General features: G+C 39.2%; 2 protein-coding genes across 9 annotated transcripts in view; one reads left to right on the forward strand and one right to left on the reverse strand.

Moving 5' to 3' along the window:
* The window catches only part of KIAA1328 (KIAA1328 ortholog), a 354,269-nt gene extending 337,444 nt beyond the window's left edge, over positions 1-16,825 (reverse strand). For all 8 annotated transcript variants that reach the window (XR_002824780.1, XR_002824781.1, XM_004380903.2 and 5 more), the window contains exons 1-3: positions 16,701-16,825; positions 9,823-9,858; positions 8,952-9,094 (exon numbers count right to left, since the gene is read on the reverse strand). Coding sequence is in view for 6 of the 8 variants with exons in the window: in XM_004380903.2 (XP_004380960.1) it covers positions 8,952-9,094; positions 9,823-9,858; positions 16,701-16,758 (237 nt within the window). In the remaining 2 variants the exon portion in view is untranslated. The remainder of the gene's footprint in view (positions 1-8,951; positions 9,095-9,822; positions 9,859-16,700) is intronic.
* A 184-nt stretch (positions 16,826-17,009) lies between these two features.
* Positions 17,010-22,896, forward strand: part of TPGS2 (tubulin polyglutamylase complex subunit 2) — a 47,844-nt gene continuing 41,957 nt past the window's right edge. The window contains exon 1 of the mRNA XM_004380904.3: positions 17,010-17,246. Coding sequence (XP_004380961.2) covers positions 17,174-17,246 — 73 coding nt within the window. The 5' untranslated portion in view covers positions 17,010-17,173. The remainder of the gene's footprint in view (positions 17,247-22,896) is intronic.

Consider the following 22,896-nt stretch of genomic DNA (forward strand, 5'->3'; position numbering starts at 1 on the left):
TGAGTCTGTACCACACACTCAGTGACCAACGACCTGGACACTGTGCCGCCCCTGCACAAGAAAAGTGAACTGACTCCTGGGCTCACACACCTTGTGGCTGTTCTAACCACCTGGAGCCAGGATATGAGAGCTTCAAAGACACCAATAACCAAAGCAGTTTGCATGCCCAGCCCACTTGGGCAAATCAAATTAAAAAAAAAAACAACAAAATAAAAAGCTAGGACACAGTAAACAAACATACAATAAATAAATATAATAATTTATTGATGCCTCAGAGACAAACATCAATATCAAATCACATAAAGAAGCAGGACAAGATGGCTACAGCTAGCAATCAAAATAAAAAACCAGGAAACCTTCCAGAGGAAGATAAGGTCTTGGAACTACCTGATATAGAATTCAAAAGGATAATATACAGAGCTCTCCAGGATACCAGGAAGGAAATCAGGCAAAACTCGCACCAAGCCAAGGAACACACAAAGAAACTGAGGAATTCAGGAAAAAAAAAAAAAAAAAACAAAGTGACAAATTTAATAGACTGCTAGAAACTATAAAGAGATAGCAACTAGAAACCCAAAAGACTAACAATAAAATTGCAGAATTAGACAACTCAATAGATGGTCACAGGAGCAGAACTGAGGCAACAGAAGTCATAATTAGTGACACTGAAGATAAATTCCTTGACACCAATTTATTTGAGGAAAAATTTTTAAAAATGAAGAAAGCCTAAGAATTGTGTGGGACTCTATCAAGAGAAATGACCTATGAGTGATTGGAGTACCAGAACAAGGGGAGTTAACAAAAAACACAGAGAATTATTGAAGATTTCCTGGCAGAAAACTTCTCTGATATCATGAAAGACAAGAAGATAACTATCCAAGAAACTCAACAAACCCCACATAGAGTAGATCTCAAGAGAAAGTCACCAAGACATATCATAATCAAACTTGCCAAAACCAAACACAAAGATAGAATCTTGAGGGCGGCTAGGGATAAACAAAGTCACCTACAAAGGAGAACCAATAAGACTAAGCTCAGACTACCCAGGAGAAATCACACAAGCAAGAAGGCAATGGGATGACATATATAAAGGCTTGAAGGAAAAAAACTACCAGCCAAGAATTATATATTCACCAAAACTGTCTCTCAAATGTGATGGTGAAATTAGGGCATTTCCAGATAAACAGAAGTTAAGAGAATTTGTAAAATCCAAACCAAAATTACAAGAAATATTAAAGGGAGTCCTTCAATTAGAGAACCAACAATATCAGACAACAATCTAAGACTAGAACATAGGACAGATTAACCAGTTATCAACCCAGATAGGAGTCGCAAAAACAAGTCAAAGCTAAAAGACTGAATAAAGGGAACCAGAGACCATCAATATGTAAAAGATGACCATATTAAAACAAAACAGAGGAAATAAACAGTGTAGTCACAGAACTTCCATACGGAGAAGAAGTTATGGCAATATCAAGAAATTAAGGATTGGTTTAAACTTAGAAAAATAAAGGTAAATTTTAAGGGGAATCACCAAGGAAGCTAACAAACCTACACATCAAAAGAAAAAAAAATAAAGACTCAGCAAAAACAAAATCTACAATAATGAAAAAGATGAAAAGAAAATACATAAAGAAAAACGAGGGAGGTGGGGTCAAGACGGTGGAGTAGTCAGACGCTTCCTGTGGTCTCTCTTACAACAAAGACCTGAAAACACAAGTAAAACAATTATAGAAGACAATCTAGAGCCCTGAACATCAAAGGCAAAGTTGAGGAATCGGACTGAGTGGTAGGGGGAGGGAGAGACGGTTCGGAAGCAGTGAGGAGTTACCATACCTGACACGGCGGGAATCAGCACTCTTCAGGCAGGATCCGCTCGTGTGTGCAGTGAGGCAAGCAATGGCACTCAGGAGGCACTTTCCACGTTGAGAGAGGCCCAGTGGCAGAGAGTCTACTCAGGCATCCAGAACCAGTGAAAAGCAGCACTGAACCAGCAAAAGATAAGTACTTGCCTCTGGTTTACCACGCCGATCAAAAAACACCCCCCTTTGGGAAAAACCTCTCTCCCATTTACCTCCCTGCTTCCTGCTCTACACCAGGTCTTGGGCTGGCTTCAGCGACTGTCGAGTCCCCTGGGACGGAAGTAGGACTTGTCACGCGCCCTGAGCCATTTTCCTGGCCTTGGAGAGGGAACAAATTAACAAACAGGGAAAAAATAATCTGCCAGCTCCCCTAAGCCAGGAACTCAGGGTAAGCATAGCTCCTTTCCCTAGGTACAGGCATAAGGGGTCCACAGACTTTGAATGCCATTCACCCCTGCATAGACTTGTGTGGGCTCATTCCAAAAGTGTAGGCCCTCATCACCACAGTACAACAGTGTATATACTTGAAGTCTAACTTCAACTTTTTCAGCTGTGAAGTGGCAGGTTCATGACATTTGACACTGCTGCCCATGCCAACTTCCTCACCTACCCACATCAGGGGCCTCAGGACTTGTGGTTCCACCCACACCACCTAGTCACCTGCAACAGGGGTCCGAGAGTAAGTGGTGCCAATATCCCTCATGAAAACAGATGAAAAATCTTCAACAAAATTCTAGCCAAAAGAATTCAACAACATATCAAAAAAATAATCCACCATGATAAAGTAGGATTTATACCAGGTATGCAGGGATGGTTTAACATTAGAAAAACAATCAATGTAATCCATCACATAAATAAAACAAAAGACAAGAACCACATGATCTCATCAATTGATGCAGAAAACACATTTGACAAAGTCCAACACCCATTCATGACAAAAACACAGAGTAAAACAGGAATAGAAAGGAAATTCCTCCATACTATAAAGGCCATTTATACAACGCCAACAACCAACATCATCCTAAATGGAGACACTTTGAAAGCATTCCCCTTGAGAATAGGAACCAGACGAGGATGCCCTTTATTATCACTCTTATTCAGCATTGCGCTGGAGGTTCTAGCCAGAGCAATTAGGCTAGAAAAAGAAATAAAGGGCATCTAAATTGGTAAGGAAGAAGTCAAAGTATCTCTATTTGCAGATGATATGATCTTATACACAGAAACCCCCCAAAGAATCCTCAAAAAACTACTAGAACTAATAGATTTCAGCAAAGTATCAGGATACAAGATAAACATACAAAAATCAGTTGGATTCCTTTACACCAACAAAGAGAACTTCAGAGAAGAAATCACCAAATCAATACCATTTATAGTAACTCCCAAGAAGATAAAAATACTTAGGAATAAATCTAATCAGAGGCGTAAAAGACCTATACAATGAAAACTACAAGACACTACTGCAAGAAACCAAAAGAGACCTACATAAGTGGAAAAACATACCTTGCTCACGGATAGGTATGTCAATTCTACCCAAAGCGATCTACAGATACAATGCACTCCCGATCCAAATTCTAATGACATTTTTTAATGAGATGGAGAAACAAATCACCAACTTCCTATGGAAAGGGAAGAGGCCCCGCATAAGTACAGCATTACTGAAAAACAAAGTAGGAGTCCTCACACTATCTGATTCTAGGGCCTATTCTACCGCCATGGTAGTCAAAACAGCCTGGTACTTGTACAGCAACAGATACATACGCCAATGGTACAGAATTGAGAACTCAGACGTAAATTCATCCACCTATGAGTAGCTGATATTTGACAAAGGCTCAAAGTCCATTAAATGGGGGGAAAGACAGTCAATCTTTAACAAATGGTGCTGGCATAACTGGATATCCATCTGCAAAAAAATGAAACAAGACCCATACCTCACACCACGTACAAAAAGTAACTCAAAATGGATCAAAGACCTAAATAGAAAATCTAAAACGATAAAGATCATGGAAGAAAAAATAGGGACAACGCTAGGGGCCCTAATACATGGCATAAGTAGTATACCACCCATAACTAACAATGCATAAACACTAGAAGAGAAACTAGATAACTGGGAGCTCCTAAAAATCAAACACGCTCATCAAAAGACTTCACCAAAAGAGTAAAAAGGTAACCTAAAGACTGGGAAAAAATTTTTGGCTATGACATATCTGATAGGGGATGACATATCTGATAGCGGTCTAATCTCTAAAATCTACAAGACACTGCAACACCTCAACAACAAAAAGACAAGTAACCCAATTAAAAAATGGGCAAAGGATCTGAACAGACACTTCACCAAAGAAGACATTCAGGTGGCTAACAGACATATGAAGAAATGCTCATGATCATCAGCCATTAGAGAAATGCAAATCCAAACTAAAATGAGATACCATCTGACCCCAACAAGGCTGGCACTAATCCAAAAAACACAAAATAATAAATGTGGGAGAGGTTGTGGAGAGACCGGAACACTTATGCACTGCTCCTGGAAATGTAAAATGGTACAACCACTTTGGAAATCGATTTGGTGCTTCCTTAAAAAGCTAGAAATAGAAGTACCATACGATCCAGCAATCCCACTCTTTGGATTATATCCTAGAGAAATAAGAGCCATCACACAAATAGATACATGCACACCCATGTTCACTGCAGCACTGTTCACAATAGCAAAAAGATAGAAACAGCCTAGGTGCTCATCAACAGACGAATGGATGTACAAATTATGGTACATACACATGATGGAATACTATGCAACAATAAAGAACAATGATCAATCTGCAAAACACTTCACAACATGAATGAATCTGGAGGGCATCATAACAAGTGAAATTAGACAGTCGCAAAAGGACAAATATTGTATGAGACCACTATTATAAGAACTCAAGAAAAGGTTTAAAACAGAGAAGAAAACATTCTTTGATGGTTAGGAGGGTGGAGGGGGGAAGGGAATTCCCTAACTAGATAGGAGACAAGGATCATCTTTGATGAAGGGAAGGACAACATATAATACAGGGAAAGTCAGCACAACTGGACCAAAGCAAAAGCTAAGAAGTTTCCTGTACACATCCAAATACTGTGAGGGACAGAGTAGCAGGGGCTGGGGGACCACAGTTTCGGGGGACATCTAGGTCAATTGGCATAACAAAGTTTATTAAGAAAATGTTCTGCATCCCACTTTGGTGAGCGACATCTGGGATCTTAAAAGCTTGCAAGCGGCCATTTAAGATGCATCAATTGGTCCCAAACCACTTGAAGCAAAGGAGAATTAAGAACACCAAAGACATACAGAAAATATTAGCCCAGGAGACTAAACGCCCACATAAACCAGAGACTCCACCAGCCTGAGATCAGAAGAACTAGATGCTGCCCGGCTACCACCAATGACCACCCTGACAAGGAACACAACAGAGAGTCCTGGACAGAGCCATAGAAAAGCGTGGAACAAAACTCAAATTCACATTAAAAGACCAGACTCAATGGTCTGACAGAGACTGAAGGAATCTCGAAAACTACGGCCCTTGGACGCTCTGTTTAGAAAACTAAAAGTTTCCTGAAGCCCAGACTTCAGACAAAGATTAAACTGGAGTATAAAACAAACAAAAAATAATAACAGTAATACTCATGAGGTGTGTGCTTCTTAATCACATACAAGAGACCAAATGGGCAGCTCCTGTCCAGAGGTAAGATGAGAAGGCCTTCGGACAGGAACTGGTTGAATGGACACAAGAAACTCGAGGTGGAAAGTGGGAGTGTGCTGTCACATTGTGGGGATTGCAACTAATGTCACGTAACAATATACATATAGATTTTTGTATGAGAAATTAACTTGAGCTGTAAACTTTCACCTAAAGCACAATTAAAAAAAAAAAAAGAAGTTCCATTCACAATAGCATCAAAAAGAATAAAATACTTAGGATAAATTTAACAAAACAAGTACAAAATTTATACACTGGAAACTACAAACCATAGTTGAAAGAAAATAAAAAGACCTAAATACATAAAAAGCCATTCCACACTTCCACATATTCACATTTCCGGATTCTACAACTTACTGCAAAACTACAATAATCAAGACAGTGTTATACTGGCATAAGGACAGAAATATAAACAAATGGAAAATCATGAAGAGTCCAGAAATAAACCTTTAAATTTATTGGCAAGAGATTTTCAACAAGGTGACAAGACCATTCAATGGGTTTTCAACAAAGTCTTTTCAACAAAGGTAGCTGGGACGTGCAAAAGAATGAAATTTGACCACTACCTCACATCATATACAAAAATTACCTCAGAATGGGTCACTGACCTAAATATAAGAGCTAAAACTATAAAACTCTTACAAAAACATAGGCTAGAATCTTTGTGACCTTAGATTAGGCATTTCTTAGATATGACACACACACACACACGAAAAAAACACAAGCAACAAGTCAAAAAAATAGATAAATTGAACATCAAAATTAAAAACTTTTATGTTGCACGTGACACCATCAAGAAAGTAAAAAGACAATTCACAGAATGAGAGAAAATATTTGGAAAGCATTTAACTCATAAGGGGTTTGTATGCAGAATATATAAGGAACTCTTATAACGCAACAATAAAAAGACAACTCAATTAAAAAGGATATGAATAAACATTTCTCCAAAGAAGATACACAAATGGCCAAGAAGCACATGAAAAGATGCTCATCATCATTAGGAAAATATAAATCCAAATCCCAATGAGATACCACTTCACACCCATTAGGATGGCTATAATCAAAAAGAAAAAACAAGTGCGGGTAAGGATGTGGAGAAATTAGAAGTCTCATATGCTGCAGGTGGGAATGTAAAATGGTGCAGCCACTTTGGAAAACAGTTTGGCAGATACTCAAAAGGTTAAACATAGAATTAACATATGACCCATCAATTCCATTTCTAAATATACACCCAAGAGAACTGTAAATATGTCCATAGAAAAACTTGTACATGAATGCTCATAGCCAAAAGGTAGGAACAACCCAAGTGACCATCAACAAAAGAATGGATAAACAAAATGTGGTATAGGAAAGAATGGAATATTATTCAATCATAAAAAGGAATGATGTAATGATACAAACTGGATGAACCGTGAAATCATTATGCTAAATGAAAGAACCCAGTCACAAAAGGCCACATATATGATCCCATTTATATGAAATGTCCAGAAGAGACCAGTTTGTAGAGACAGAAAGTAGATTAGTGGTTGCTAGGGACTGAGAGGACTGGAAAATGGGGAGCGACTTCTATGGGTATAAGGTATCTTTTTGGGGTGATGAAATGTTCTGGAATTAGCTAATGGGGATAGATGTACCACTCTGTGACTAAATTAAAAACCACTCAACTGTATACTTTAAAAGAGTAAATTTTATGATAAGTGAATTATATTTCAATTTTACAAAAAAGACAATTGTTTAAAGTAAAAGTAATAAAAATATTTTTTGGGGTATGCATAGAAGTAAAAAAAAAAATTATTGTTCAAAGTAAAACAAACCATTATGTGAAAAAATACTTTTAATTTCTGATAAGAACTTGCAAAGTAAACTATTCACACCCCAGAGTGAAGTGGGTAAACCTTGGTGATAAAAGTAACACAAGTAGGCCCTCTGAGCTAATCACAGTTAAACTATGTAGATTAATAAACATAATTGTTAGTAACAAACTAGATACTGGAAATGTCCTCAAGAACATAGGCCAAGGGTTGAAAACTTTTTCTCTAAAGGGTCCAATAGTAACTATTTTCAGCTTTGTGGGCCATGCTGTCTCTGTCAATGTAACACAAAAGCAACTATAGACAGTGTCTTAGTCATCTAGTGCTGCTATAACAGAAATACCACAAGTGGATGCCTTTTACAAAGAGAAATTTATTCTCTTAGTAAGCTACAAGTCCAAATTCAAAGCGTCAGCTCCAAGGGAAAGCTTTCTTTCTCTGTCGGCTCTGGAGGAAGGTCCTTGTTGTCAATCTTCCCCCGGACTAGGAGCTTCTCCAGGCAGGGACCCCAGGTCCAAAGGACACGCTCTGCTCCTGGCGCCACTTTCTCGGTGGTATGAGGTCCCCGTGTCTTTCTGCTTGCTTCTCTCTTTTATATCTCAAGAGACTGGCTTAAGATACTAACCTTGTGGACCTCATCAATATAACTGCCACTAATCCATCTTACTACATTATAGTGATAGCATTTACAACACATAGGGAAATCACATCAGATAATAAACTGGCAGACAATCATACAATACTGGGAATCATGACCTAGCCAAGTTAACAGATATTTTTGGGGGACACAATTCAATCCATGACAGACATTATGTAAAAGACTGAATATGGTTGTGTTCCAATGAAACTTTATTCACAGTACAGGCGGTGGGCAAGATTTGGCCCACAGGTCAGTTAGCCAAACTCTGACTTAAACTCTGGTAGCAGAGATAAACTATAACAAAAAGTAAAGTAAAATAAACCAGTAAGATCGGACAAGTGTCAAAGGAATGCATGTAAAGATACTAACTACTGCAGAAGAAAGACAAGGGAGAAATCAATAATTGGTCTATAAAAAGTAAGAGTCTTTATGGTTTTATTTTGCAGATAAAGAAAACAATAGTAATAATGCAGGCCAATTTTCTTTTAATAAAGCATCTATCTTGCATACAAGGGTTAATCTATTATCAACTAACAAACTCACAAAATCATAAAGGATGTCTAAAAAAAATTGTTACCAATTTGATTTACCTTACCTCAACACAGACCAGGATGTAGGTCTTCTGAGATATAACAAGATAACACATTTTCCTTAGCAAAAACTTAAGGCAAGCCTAGATTTTCTGGAGCAGAACCCTTAAGTAATCTAGATATTCTATATTCATACCAAGCAACATCAAAGGTGCCTAGAAACCTCTGTATCTTTTAAGAAGCACTACCTATTGTAACACTTACAGATTATCTAATGTACTTTCAAGGGCTCTTCTACCCTTGTATCAGTTACTGAGCAGAACAGAAAAAAGGGATTTATAAGATTAGAGAATAAGAAAAAAAAAGAAATTACTGACCTGTTGCTCTACTGAATCTCCTGCACCTTTTAAAGACTCCATGGAGATTGAAGCAGCAGCCACCCTGGAAGTCTTAAGTTTAATATCAGCTTTTGGACTCATCAACTTGTGTCTTGATCTGGTATTTCCTTCTGCAGTAATTCCTAACAATTTCCATCAAACAAGATTTCAAAATTATACCTTCTCATTCTCTTAAACTCTCCCCCCATTAGCCTCTTCCACAATAGACTCTATTTTATGAGAACTGACAGAGAAAACTACAACTTTATAAATTTCCTTTTAAAGCTCTCTTAATAAAAAACAAATCATGAAAGATTATACTTTAAAGAAATACATTAAAGATTCAACTGAAATGTTTCTAAAAGGTGCTGTGAACATTCATTAAGTCACATTAAGACCAATAAATAACAACATGGCACAGATACCTCAACTCTGGGGAAATTAAAGATCTCATTCTTCATATTATTAGGGGGCCTTCAAAGGTTCAATTTTACTACTCCTCTAGTAACAACCAACAAACTTTAAAGAGTCTCTTACACAAACCCGGTATCAAGAAGTTTTCACACTTTTCTCTGAAATATTAAATTTGGGCTATTATTCATATTTAAAAAAAGAAAAGAATCTCTTACCCCTTAATATATGAAGTATTTTACAAGTCCATCAAAAGCTGACTTGCCCAGTAAGCCCCTAAGATGAACCAGTACTTCAGTTCAGACCTTATTAGGGTCATGCCAAATATTCCAAAAGCAAATTTCAGGTGCTGAAGGACTGTTCTGCCTCCAGTTATCTATGCAAAGTTGTCCTAATGTTTGATTTTCTCCCAACACTAAGGAGAAAAAGAAGCTTACCAAATTAGCATAAAAAATCATACCTGGAACATATACAACTGATTGTTCTTCATCAGAAACTATGCAGGAAGAAAGACATCAAGGAAAATACCACAGGAGATTATCCAAAATTCAAATGCTGCTACTGTTCTGTACTTCTGTTAAAATTTGTAATTTTCTTTGACCTGGAAATTTACAACTAGCTTTTAAAAACAAAACCAAAAAAAAACCAAACCCATTGCCGTCGAGTAGATTCCAACTCACAGTCACCCTACAGAACAGAGCAGAAATGCCCCCATAGGGTTTCCAAGGCTGTAAATCTTTACAGAAGCAGACTGCCACATCTTTCTCCCACAGAGTGGCTGGTGGGTTTGAACCACCAATCTTTAGGTTAGCAGCCAAGCACTTTAACCACTGCACCACCAGGGCTCTTGTTTTAAAAACAAACACTAGAGAGCAAAATAATAAATGTAACAAAATTAATACTTTTAAAGTTTATCATTATGTATTTACAACTACATTTCATTTAAAAAAATTGTAAGTACGTTTACAACTATATGTTTTATAAAAATTTCAGAAGGCCCTACTCCATTAAACTTTTTTATCGAATCTTATTCACAATTGGGATACCCTACAATATACTACATCCTGCTGTGAGGTTTCTTTTCTTTTCCTCTCCGTTTTGATTTGTTGATTATTGGAGAGATTATTTTAGGCATGAAGAATAAATAATTTCAAGACAGGTTTTCACTCTGAAGAACAAACACCATCTGAGGGCAAGTCAATCATGCAAACACAAAGGCAATTTTTATTCTTCTGTAGTGCATTTATAAAATGTCCCAAGAAGCCCTATTTTAAAAATAGAAGAAATTTAAGACAAAAAGAACAATTTTGAATTTCAAAAGCAGAAATTTAGAAAGGCTAAAATCATAACACTCCTACAGAAAGAATCAATATAATAACAAAGACAGTTTTCTTTCCAAAAACAAAATTTTATTCAGAACTATAGTATATCTAAATCCAGTTATGTCCACAATTTGATAACCTTCTATTACACTTCCAGGAAGGAAGTATCTAAGCAATTTTTTCCGAATGATCTAGAAAATTTCAAAGTTTTCTTTTCTTTTGTAAAGTAACATTTTATTTTCCAAGATTTCTAGACAAAGCAGTTATTAACTATTTCCTTCCTGGAGTAAAACAGTGATTTAGTAACATGCTCAAAATGACAATGTTTCAGCTCAGTCTCAACCCTAATAACGGAAAGTCTTTTCAGGGAATATTTATTGGAAATACCTAGAATCCCTATTAGGAATTTAGGAATATTAAGATGGTGTTTACTGTCTGATCTGCTAGCTGTCATCTAACAGCTCTCCCCCGTAGCGGCACCTTCACTGTCACAGCTCCAAGACTTTCTGCTGAGTGTCTATAAGGAGCCCTGGTGGTGTAGTGGTTAAGAGCTCAGCTGCTAACCAAAAGGATGGCAGTTCAAGTCCACCAGCCGCTCCCTGGAAACCTTATGGGCCAGTTCTACTCTTTCCTATAGGGTTGCTATGAGTCGGAACTGACTCGACAGAACCTAACAACAACAAAGTATCTGTAAACTTTAAATTCCCTCAAATGTCAGCTATAGAGCTTAGAAAGTTTTAGGGGGTACATAAGGCAAGTAAACAAAAAAACTTAAGAATCCCCCACTTCAAAGAAACTGATAGCAACTAACATGGGAGCAGAGAGAGAATTTCTAAATTCACAGACACCCATACTAAACAAAGCTTTATAAAACAAAATGTTGTAGGCTTCTCATAAGCAAGAACTGATTTTTTTTTTTAAATGTCCCTTGGGATTAGTACAGGACCTTGCACATGCAGTAGGTGCTCAATATATGTTTAATTATATGCTGTCAGAAGTATATACATGGAAAAAAGTACCGAGGGGAGAAAAATCAAAACAGTGATTCAAGACATGGTCCATATGGCAGTGTCTTCAATTAGAAGATATGGGAATGTTCAATTTTCAGATGACCTATGAAAAGACTCATGTAACTGAAAAAAACAAAAAATACCTGTTGCCATTGAGTCGATTCCGACTCACAGCAACCCTGAGTCCTGGAAAACATACTATACTCCCTTATACCATTCACTTTCACTAAAGGGTCTGCTCACAGCTAGGCGGGACAAGCCACTGGGGACCACACTCAACTGCACCCTGATTTGGAAGCTCAGTTAAGTATTTCGTACTTTCTCCTCTCTTCTCAAACATGATACCATATCTCCCATTCTTACTCTCAACTACTAACTTTGATTCCATAAGCCTTCACCAGCATATCTAACCTACTTTCCTGCATCTATGTCCATATTCTCTGCCTTCCCTCTTTTTACTATGGATGAACTGCTTGTGCTCTTATCTAAAGTCAATCCATCTCTTACATAACATATACCATTCCTTCTCTCTACCCAAGAATATTGCTCCAGCTATTCTCCCCTTTCTCCTGTATTAATCATTTTTCCTATTAAACTTCTTTCATTACCATTCAAACATGTAATAATTTATTTTCTCCTGGAAAAAAAACAAAAAACCTCTCAACCCTATATTTGCCTCCAGCTACTGTACCATTTTTCTTCCCCTTTACAACAAAACTCCTCAAAAGAGTTATCTATACTCACTCACTCCAATTTCTCTCCTCCCATTCAATCTTGAACCCTATCCCAATCAAGCTTTCAACTCCATCAACCCAGTGTAGTCTCATCAGGATTACAATGGCACCCCATATTGTGAAATCTACCAATCAATTCTCAGACCTCTTTGTACTTGACTGATCAGCAGCATTTGACATAGAGGACCACTCTCCTTTTTGAAATACCATCACTTGGCTTCAAAGATGCAACCTATGTAATTTTCCTCCTGTCTTTCTGATCACTCATTTTTACTCTCCTTAGAATCTTCCCAGGAGTCCCTGGGTCATACAAATGGTTAAGCACTAAACAACTCCCAAAAAGGCTGGCAGTTTGAACCCACCCAGAGGCACCTCAGAAGACAAGTATGGTGATCTGCTTCATAAAAGTCACAGCCTTGAAAATTCTATGGAGCTATTCTACTCTGCATACATGGGGTCGCCATGAGATGGAATCTACTAGATGGCAACTAACAACAATAGGAATCTTCCCAGCCTCTGAACTTTGGAACACCCCAAGGTACAATCCTTGGATCTTTTCTCTACCTACTCATTCCCTTGGTGATCTCATTCAATCTCATGTGTTTAAATACCATCAATATACTGATGTCTGCCAAATTAATCTCTAGCAGGAGGCTATCCCCTAAACCCGACATTGTCACTTGGATGTACAAAAGGTATTTTATATTCAACATGTCTGAAACCAAAGTCCTAATCTTCATCCCAAAACCTGCTGGTAGATTTGAACTGCCGATCTTTTTGGTTAGCAGCCCAGCTATTAATCACTGTGCCACCCTATGGGGGAGTTCTGCTCTGTCCTATAGGGTTGCTATGAGTCAGAATCAACTCGACGACAATAGGTTAACTGTAAGCCATCTGTGAAAAATGAAACATTTTTTGACATTTAATTTTGTGAGACACTGTCCAACAACTTTCAGTGTTATCTTTCTCTCATTATGTCATCCACAATATGCAGGCAAACTTTTTACTTCTATCCACATCCATGCCAAATTTCTTTTCAAATATAAAACACTCTAAATAAACTGAGCTCAACAAGGTTTTAAAAACTAAAAATATATGAAATTGCCTCCATCCGTCCTATCCATTCAGTTGCCATCTATTTTTATCTCATTATCATAAGAACCCAAATATTTATATGAGTTTCTCAACAAACGTGTATTTTATGGGAAAGTCAAAGATATACAATATATACTCAGTGTAAACTGAACTTACTATTGGGTTCTATATGCCATCTTAGTTCTAGTTTGATTTCTTTGGAAGTGCCTCAATAAGCAAACTATCGCAAGCTATACTTAATGCTGGTCCCAATCTATCCAAATTCCTAGAATTAACGTGGTAATTAGAAACAACCCAGGAGAGAATGGGTAGGAAAAAGCATCTCTACCACAGATCTGAAGGAAACAGGCTTAATACTGTCCACTCTAATCTTTTGTTTAACCACTTTCCAGCAACACATGTATATGTAGCTATTATTGATCATAGTGACTTTCCAGGCTAGTATATTATTTTAGATAGCTGTAGTGGCACAACTGATTAAGCACTGGGCTGCTAACTGTTTGAACCCAAGTCGCTCCTCGGGAGAAAAAACCTAGCAATCTGTTCCCATAAAGATTATAGCCTGGGAAACCCTATGGGGCAGTTCTACTCTGTTATCTATGGTCACTTTGAGTTGGAATAGATTTGACAGCATACAACAATGTTATTTTAACATCTACATAAAGTCTTTGTCTATTTTTAATTGAAAACTCAATGGCTATTCCAATGTTTTCACTAGGTCCCTTGTAGTTCATACTTGTTAATATTAAATTACTAATACTGTTAATGATAATACACTTAAGTGCATTTAAGCAATCAAATTTTGATACTGCAGAAGCACTAACTTTTGCCATTACTAGGAATTTCAGTGAAGGAGGAAAGCAATCTACAGCTGAAGGGTATATTTTACTCACAGATTTAACCCATAAAATGACAACATGGCATACTCATTGTTTACACATTAGGTATTAAAGCAGAGCTACAAAATAGCACTACTGGATCATACTTGCAGAAGGTGCATAACTCACAACAGCAGTAAAAAGGGTGACAGTCACAGATGATCTGTCCTCACATGATGGAAACATCTAGAATTAGGAAATCTCTCAATCACATGTCTCTAATTGTTTAGGCAAAGCATTGAAAATCTTTCTCCAATAGTGTGAAAAGAATATCAGATTACAGGTACACTTTTTTTTATCTTTTTCTATTGGAAGTTTTATCATAAAGGCTCTTGCATGGTCTGGGGAGTTATCCATGTAACAAGAAAGGAAATAAAGATCCAACAACACATGACTGAATCCAAATGATTCATAACTATCATTATACTTTTTAAGAAAATAGTCAATACAACAAATTTACATTTGACATTGCTTTTATGCTCTATAGAGATTTATAATGAAATAGCTGAGGCTGGAGGTTAATTAAAGTCATTATGCAGAACAGGCTGGGGAAACTCAGGTGATACTAGTAACCTTGCAATTCCTTTCATACATCTGAATTTTTGTAGGATGTAATCGCCACCATTTTCCTCACTTTCAAGGGGAAGATGAGCGTTCTACAGTAATGTTAAGAGTAAGGGAAAACATAAGAGGTAAGGGAGAATATGTGGCTTCTACGTGAAATAGGGAAGAATATGACTACATTAATAAGTGAGAGTACAAGGCTTCTAAGACCAAGAGCATAAGTTCAGTCCACAAACCTGTTAACTGACTTACTCAGTTCCACTGCAAAATACTACCCCTCCCCAACCATTTATTCTATATCAGAACAATACCATTGGTCATAAGAGAAAGTTAAAGAATAATAATCAAAACCACGAAAGTGGTTACAGAAATGATTACATTAAAGAAACACACTGTAAGCTAATAACCTTCAAGTATCTCCTCCATCACAAAATCCTATCACAACTCAGGAGCAGTTTTCATGAGAAAAGGCCCAGATCAATTTCCTGACTTCCTAATCCAGCTCAATTGCTCCTAATGCACAAACTCCCTTTACATCCTAACAGGGAAAGGAAAAAAAATTAATTTTTACAGTGCGCTAGGTACTTTCATCTACAGTGTATATGATCTTATTTGATTCTCACCAACCTATCAGAGACAAGTGGTAATTACGCTTAGTAAGTGCATAACATAAACACTAAGCAGCCCCAAATGCAAAAATATCCCTCTCTCCAGGACATGACACTTGGATCGTAGGAACTTAGTAAAAGGAACTGACCGTACAATTCTGAAAATTTCACTGGGAACTAAGTAGAGTTCAAAAACGAATCTGCCAAAAATAACAGCAATGCCTTAACCAGAACCATAAATATCCTAGCAACAGACATAAAGACTCACTTCTGCAGACACTCAATACACTGCTTAACCTCCCTCTTTCATGTAACACCTGTCTAAACTTACATGAAGTAAATTATCTGGACCAAACCTCAGGCTGGGACAGTACTCTAGAGAAAGAACCACTCCTGTCACACAAACATTTAGTCATAGAAATTTGAACTGGGAATATTATCACAGGCCTAAAAAGCTCCATAGCTTCTCCACTTCAAAACAATCCAAGAACTTCAATCCCTGCCAGGGGTGACACACAATCTTCATGTAAGTCCACACTACTTCCAGACATAATGATTCTTATTCTGTAACCAGCACCACCGAGCCATATCACCAAGCCCCACATCTCTCCTCAAACCCCATTAAGAAAATAAATCATCACTGACGACAGCCCACTCGAAGTCCAACAAGATCCAGACTTGCTCCTAGCAGCGTGGACTAAGGGCACTCCTAAACCAAGACAAAAAGGCTACCTGTCCAGTCAGCAGCCGTCCCCGTCCAGCCAACGCTCATCTTTCCCTCAACCTGACTCCGCACAGACTCCTGCTGGCCGGGTCGCTATGGCCATAGGGAGCCCCCAACCCCTCAGCCCCAGGCTGGGCCACAACTCTAGGCCACCTTTCCAGAGCTCTACCATCTGTGCTGTGTCTTCACACCTGGGAAGTCCAACAGGGAGACAGTATCAGGCTCTCTGCCACCCAATACCCCAGCAAGAGACAAGCCCTGCAACTAGACTGAAACCAGACAGAACGTCCCCGCCCCCTAAGTTAGCGCGGAGCTTCTCTCCATTCAAGAGTCCCACAAGACCCTAGCCCCTCGGCGCACCGCGTAGGGTGCCGAAGCCCCTCACCAGGCGGGCAAAGGATACAGTCCCGGCTCCAGAACGCCGCAGCGCTCGGAAAGGAGGGGGCCGCCACATCCGCCATCTTGAAACAACCGCCACTCCGGGCGTTGCGCCGAGGCCGTCCCGCCCCGGCCTCCAGGCTCAGCCCCCATTGGACGCACGGCGCGGAGACCCGTCCCCGCTTGCGCGGCCAGCCCCGGCGGGGCGAGGGGGTCCGAGCGGAGGACAGGGTACGTCCCGAAGGCGTGGTGTGGGGCACAGGCCGGGGGCGCGGGAATGAGAACCCCACCGCACTACTTCTCCCAGACGAGCTGGGAACCCCCATCTCCGCCCCACCCAGATCTCAGGCGCGAAAAACTACAACTCCCGGCATGCCGCGAAATTGACGGCTGAGGCGCTGAGGCACTGAGGCGGGGTCCAGCCCTCCTTCGGCCTCCCTGCTCACTTCACCGGTCCCCGCAGCTCTCCCGGCCGCGCGCGGAACGGGGACACGAGCCATGGAGGAGAAATCGCTGAGCGGCAGCAAGCCGCACCTAGAGAAACTGACCCTGGGGATCACCCGCATCCTAGGTGAGTGGGGAGCCGTGGGAGGCTGACTGGGACGAGGGGGGATGGAGTAGAAGAAGGGAGCGGGGTTATGATGGGCGAAGTGGGCGGCACAACGCTGGACGCTGTATACGAGTGGACATCACTTCTGTGAATTCGGTTGTTAAGAAGAAAAGAGGGAGACTTTGTGCGTGACGGCCCCGGAAGGGTTTGCCGAGAGTGCTCGGAGGCATAACTGCGAAGCCCAAAGGTTCTCCCGATCCCACCACCGGGGCCCAGAAAAGGTGGGCAAACACATGCAAAGGAGAGACAGCAGACACCTGACGTTTGGGAGGTCGGGTCTCCCGAGGGGCATTCTTGTCCTAGAGAGTATTCTTGAAACCCCAGCCCTTCCTCTGGAAGCTGGGAAAATGGTGTAGTTAGCCTCCCAGGGCAACAATCACTAAGCGCCTGCTTGTACAGCGTCCAGCGTGGTCGACAAGAGATCAAGGCTTGCACGACTGAATGGATTAGTTTTTCCTTTATGGAACGTTTATTTAGCACCCACCACTATGCTACACCCTGAGGCTACAGAGATGAAAAAGACGATCTGTGAAAAAATAAAACCGCTAGATCCCTAGAACGGTAGTAAGGAACCTTGGTGGCGCAGTAGTTAAGCGCTGGGCTGATAACCGAAAGGTCAGTGGTTGGAACCCACCAGCCGGGAGAAAGATGTGGCAGTCTGATGTGGCAGTCTGCTTCTGTAAAAGTTTATAGCCTTGGAAACCCTATGGGGCTCTTCTGCTTTGTCCTATAGGGTCACTATGAGTTGGTATGGATTCCACAGCAACGGGTTTGGGTTTGGAGAAGGGTGGTACAAATGGTTAAGTGTTCCACTTCCAACAGAAAGGTTGGTGGTTGGAACCCACCCGCAGGCACCTCGGAAGACAGGCTTGGCAATCTGCTTCTGAAAAGTCGCAGCCTTGAAAACCCTATGAGCACAGCTCTACTCTGACACACGTGGAGTCCCGATGAGTCGGAATCGACTCAACAACAACTAAAAAGTGTGAAAGAAGGTCAGTAATCTGTTATTTCTCAGAGGTAGCACAAAGGAAGAGATGATCGATCTTACCTGAGAAATCAAGAAAGGTTTCCCAGAGGAAGTGATGTTAGATTTTGAAAGATAAATGGGAGATAGCCAAATAAACAGGAGGAGAAAGGTAGCGTAAGCAGGCCAAAAAGCATCCTTCAATGCCTTTCTATCACATTTATAATAAAATCCATATTCTCTGTCATGACCACAAGTCCCTGTATGATGTGTTGTCATGTGTCTTTTTGGTCTTGTCTTCACTCTGCTCGAAGGCCTTTGCAGTTTTCTAGAATTATCTTTCCTGGAGCCAGCTTCCTCTGGACCCTTGACTGTGTCTGTCCCTCACTTCATTCAGATTTCTGATTAAATATCATAACCTCAGAGAAGCCCACCCTAAATATTGCTCTAATAACATCCTTTACTATCACTCTGTCTTCTATAACCCTACTTTTTTTTTTCATTCTCATAGATCTTATCACTACTTGAAATAATGTATTTATCTGGTTACTTTTTAAATTTGTCTCTTTTCTATAATGGAAGCATATGAGGGCAGGGACTTTGTGTTGTTTTTCCCAGTGCCTAGAACAGAGAATAAGGCATGAAACACCATGGTGTGTTTGGGAGAAGTGATGAGTTTTAGAGATGAAGTTACATAGAGTAGGGCAGGGGCAGATCTAACCACCGAGACCACCCATTATCCTATCTCTTCATTCTTATATAAACTTCTGTCCCATTTCTTCCTATACTCATGATTCAGTCAGGCAGGTCTTGCCATTCCACAGGCATGCGTTGTTATTCTCTTTATAAATCTAGAAAGTTATATATAAATAAGTTATTTTCTTTTGACTAATGTTTCATCAACTCAAGTTAAGCAGACTGTTTTCCTTAAACTATCAATTTGATTTAAAGTCCCAAGTAATTAAATAACTGTAAACATTTTAAATTGCATTTATAAATTTAACACATTCTACCTATTATTAAGCATTTCAAATGTCTAACAAGCTAATAACCCTTATAAGGCAGAACCCACCTAAGGAATTAAACAACTCGGGTAATTAAACTTATAATGAATCTAACCTTGCTAAACATTCTAATACTGTTTATAAAGTTAATCAAAACATCTTATAATTTTAAATTTAATAATCATAAGTCTAAAATCAATTTTTTTTCACTTTTTTTGTTGTTGGGAGAAGATGCTATATCAAGAGACCTAAAGAAACAAAGTAGCAGAAGTCAGTGGTGGGTGTGTGCTAAGCAACTTTCCAAAATCTCCCCAGATGGTATGAAGTATGTAACTGCACAGCTGTGATGTTTCTACCAAAACCAAACTCTGAACATTGCTTGGAGACAGAGAATGCCAAATGTGCAAAGTAACAACGAGTAAAAAGAGAAATAGCAACAAATCCCAGCACACCAGATCCTACCTGCTCTTATTCCACTCCTGCACTACTACAAGGTTCTGTGGCAAGCAAAGGCAGACCCAGAATTACACTAACAAAGAGATCTAAGAGACAGTTGGAGTGACCAACAGAAAGATTAAAACCATCTGAATCTGAAAATAACAATAGTAACAACAACAACTGGACAGATAAGAGCAGAACTGCATAAAAGTGATTTCAAAGTAAGTGCCATTTAAAGGGCCAGCCATGCAGTTTAAAGGGACAGTATCCATTTAAAGGAGCAAGTATGGTTTAAAGGAACAATATTCCCAAATGCATACCTTCTGGGGGAGAAAATAAGAAAAAAAGAAGAAGGGGCATTTGGCAGTTAGATGGTAAAAGGAAAAAATAAAAGAAAATGAAAAATTCACAAACCCTCCCTCACCAAAAAAACAAAACAAAACAAAACAAAACAATGTCAAAGTAGCTAGACTATGCTAGACTGACAGGAAAGGGCATCATTAAACTAAAAATTTTGTTAAACACCACAGTATCACAGAATGAACAAGCGAAAAGTAAAACCCATAGAGAACTATTGTAGAAATCAGGAAATGACGTTTCTGACAAACAACTGAGGAAATTTTTCTCCTTAAAACAAATACAAAGCAGAAGAAAACTATAAATCTAAACTCCAAACAGAATTAAAATGTATAAACAAACATTTGAGGATATGAAAAAAACCCTTGAATTAGACATTCAAAAACTAAGAACAGGAAGGGACCAAAAAAAGAGGGAGAAATGAAAAGAGTTGATTCAGCTCAGGAAAGAAACAGAAGAAAATAACAAAATTATCATAAGTGAAGGATAAATTACAAAGCATAGGGAGAATAGATTCAAATGAAAACTTAATCAGGAGTGTTGGTTTGTTCTTGCTACTTATAGTAAAATGCAAGAGGAAAAAGATAATTTAACGGAAAACTGCTTTAAAAAAAGGAACCAGGACTTGACGGTTTGGCAAAAGATGTTAAAATTCAGAAATGGCTTTGAAAAGTGTGGCATAGAGAAAGGACTGAGACAGTACATCCTTTAGCTGAAAACTCTGAAAGATCAAAAGGTCAGAGTATTCAGTAAGGAAATGTTAAGAGTGTGCTTCGTGGACCTCAGTCAACCAGAGGGTGCCTAGGAAGTCTAAGGCTGTTGTCCCTCAACCGTTGATCAGAAGCTAACAATGGAAAAGAGATTATAAAATCGGTTGAGGATCCTTTTATCTCATGGCGTGAACCCCCATGAAATCCATGCAAAGCCTACAAGGTTCTTCAGAAAATTGTATCAGCAGAAACACTGCCAGCTTGCATTACAAAGGACCGAGACAGTACACAACGAAAGAAGACTATTCTACTGTCAGGAAACAGGCTGCTAAAACTGAATTTTTCAGCAGCAAACATGTCCTACCTTTTGTCAAAAAAAGAAAGATGGCTCACTGGGTGAAACCATTAGCTCAGGAGATGGAACTGATTGTTCAGAGGATGAAGCTGAGATCCCAGAGGTAGAGGTATTATAAAATTATTAACAGACAACAAATCACAAGTCCAGGAAGCTCAAACGCCAAGCAGGATGAGTACCAAAAAATCTACACCTGAGTATATCATATTCAAACTACAGAAAATCAGAGAAAAAGAAACTCAGGAAAGAAGCCAGAGGGGGGAAAGAAACCTTACCTATAGAGGAACAAGCATAACAATTACATTGGATTTCTTTTCAGAAATGATTCAAGCAAGAAGAGAGTAGAATGAAATATTTAAAATGTTGAAAGAAAAAAACCTACCAGCCTGGAATTCTATATCCAGCAAAATTATTCTTAAGACAAATCTGGCTTACAAGAAATGTTTGAAGAAGTTCTTCAGAAAGAAGGAAAATTATATAGGTCAGAAACTCGGATCTACATAAAGAAAAGAAGAGTGGTTGACAAGAAATAAATGAAAGTAAAATCTCTTATTTTTCTTATTCTTAACTGATCTAACATAATAGTTCAAAACAATAGCAACAGTATAATAAATGTGACTGTGTATAAGTCAAATGTATAACAGCAATGTTATAAGGGATGAGAGAGAGGAGTTGGGAATACTCTGTTAAAAGGTACCTGTACTACCTGTAAAGCAGAACACTTAATTGTGCTCATGCGGAACCTTTACATGGATCAGGAGGATATTGCATGGCTTAAAATCAGGAAAGGTGTGCATCAGGGCTAGATCCTTTCAGCATACTTATTGAATCTGTATGCCAAACAAATAATCCGAGAAGCTGGACTATGTGAAGAAGAATGTGGTATCAGGATTGGTGGAAGACTCATTAACCTGTGGTATGCAGATGACACAACCTTGCTTGCTGAGAGCAAAGAGGACTTGAAGCACTTACTGATGAAGCTCAAAGACTACAGCCTTCAGTATGGATTACACCTCAACATAAAGAAAACAAAAATCCTCACAACTAGACCAAAGAATAACATCATGATAAATGGAGAAAAGATTGACGTTGTCAAGGATTTCATTTTACTTGGATCCACAATCAACGCCCAGGGATAACAGCAGTCAGGAAATCAAATGACGTGATGCACTGGGAAAATCTGCTGCAAAAGACCACTTTAAAGTGTTAAAAAGTAAAGATGTCACTTTGAGGACTAAGGTGTGCCAGACCCAATCCATGATATTTTCAGTCACCTGGTATGCATGGGAAAGCTGGACAATGAATAAGGAGGACCAAAGACAAATTGATGCCTTTGAATTAGGTTGTTAGCAAAGAATATTGAATATACGATGGACTACCAGAAGAACAAACAAGGCCATCTTGGAAGAAATACAGCCAGAGTGCACTTTGGAAGTGAGTATGGTGAGGCTTCGTCTCACATACTTTAGACATGTTATCAGGAGGGACCAGTCCCTGGAGAAGGACATCATGCTTGGTAAAGTAGAGAGTCAGTGAAAAAGAGGAAGACTCTCAACAAGATGGATTGACCCCGTGGCTGCAACAGTGGGCTCAAGTATAACAACAATTGTGAGGATGACACAGGACTGGGCAGTGTTTTGTTCTGTTGTACAAAGGGTCGATATGAGTTGGAACATGACATCATAATTGTGAAAGACTGAAAGCTTTTCCCCTAAGATCAGGAACAAGACAAGGATGCCCGGGAGAAAGATGTGGCAGTCTGCTTTCATGAAGATTTACAGCC

This window comes from Trichechus manatus, unplaced genomic scaffold (assembly GCF_000243295.1).
Source record: "Trichechus manatus latirostris isolate Lorelei unplaced genomic scaffold, TriManLat1.0 scaffold00078, whole genome shotgun sequence".
In the NCBI taxonomy this organism is placed as follows: domain Eukaryota; kingdom Metazoa; phylum Chordata; class Mammalia; order Sirenia; family Trichechidae; genus Trichechus; species Trichechus manatus.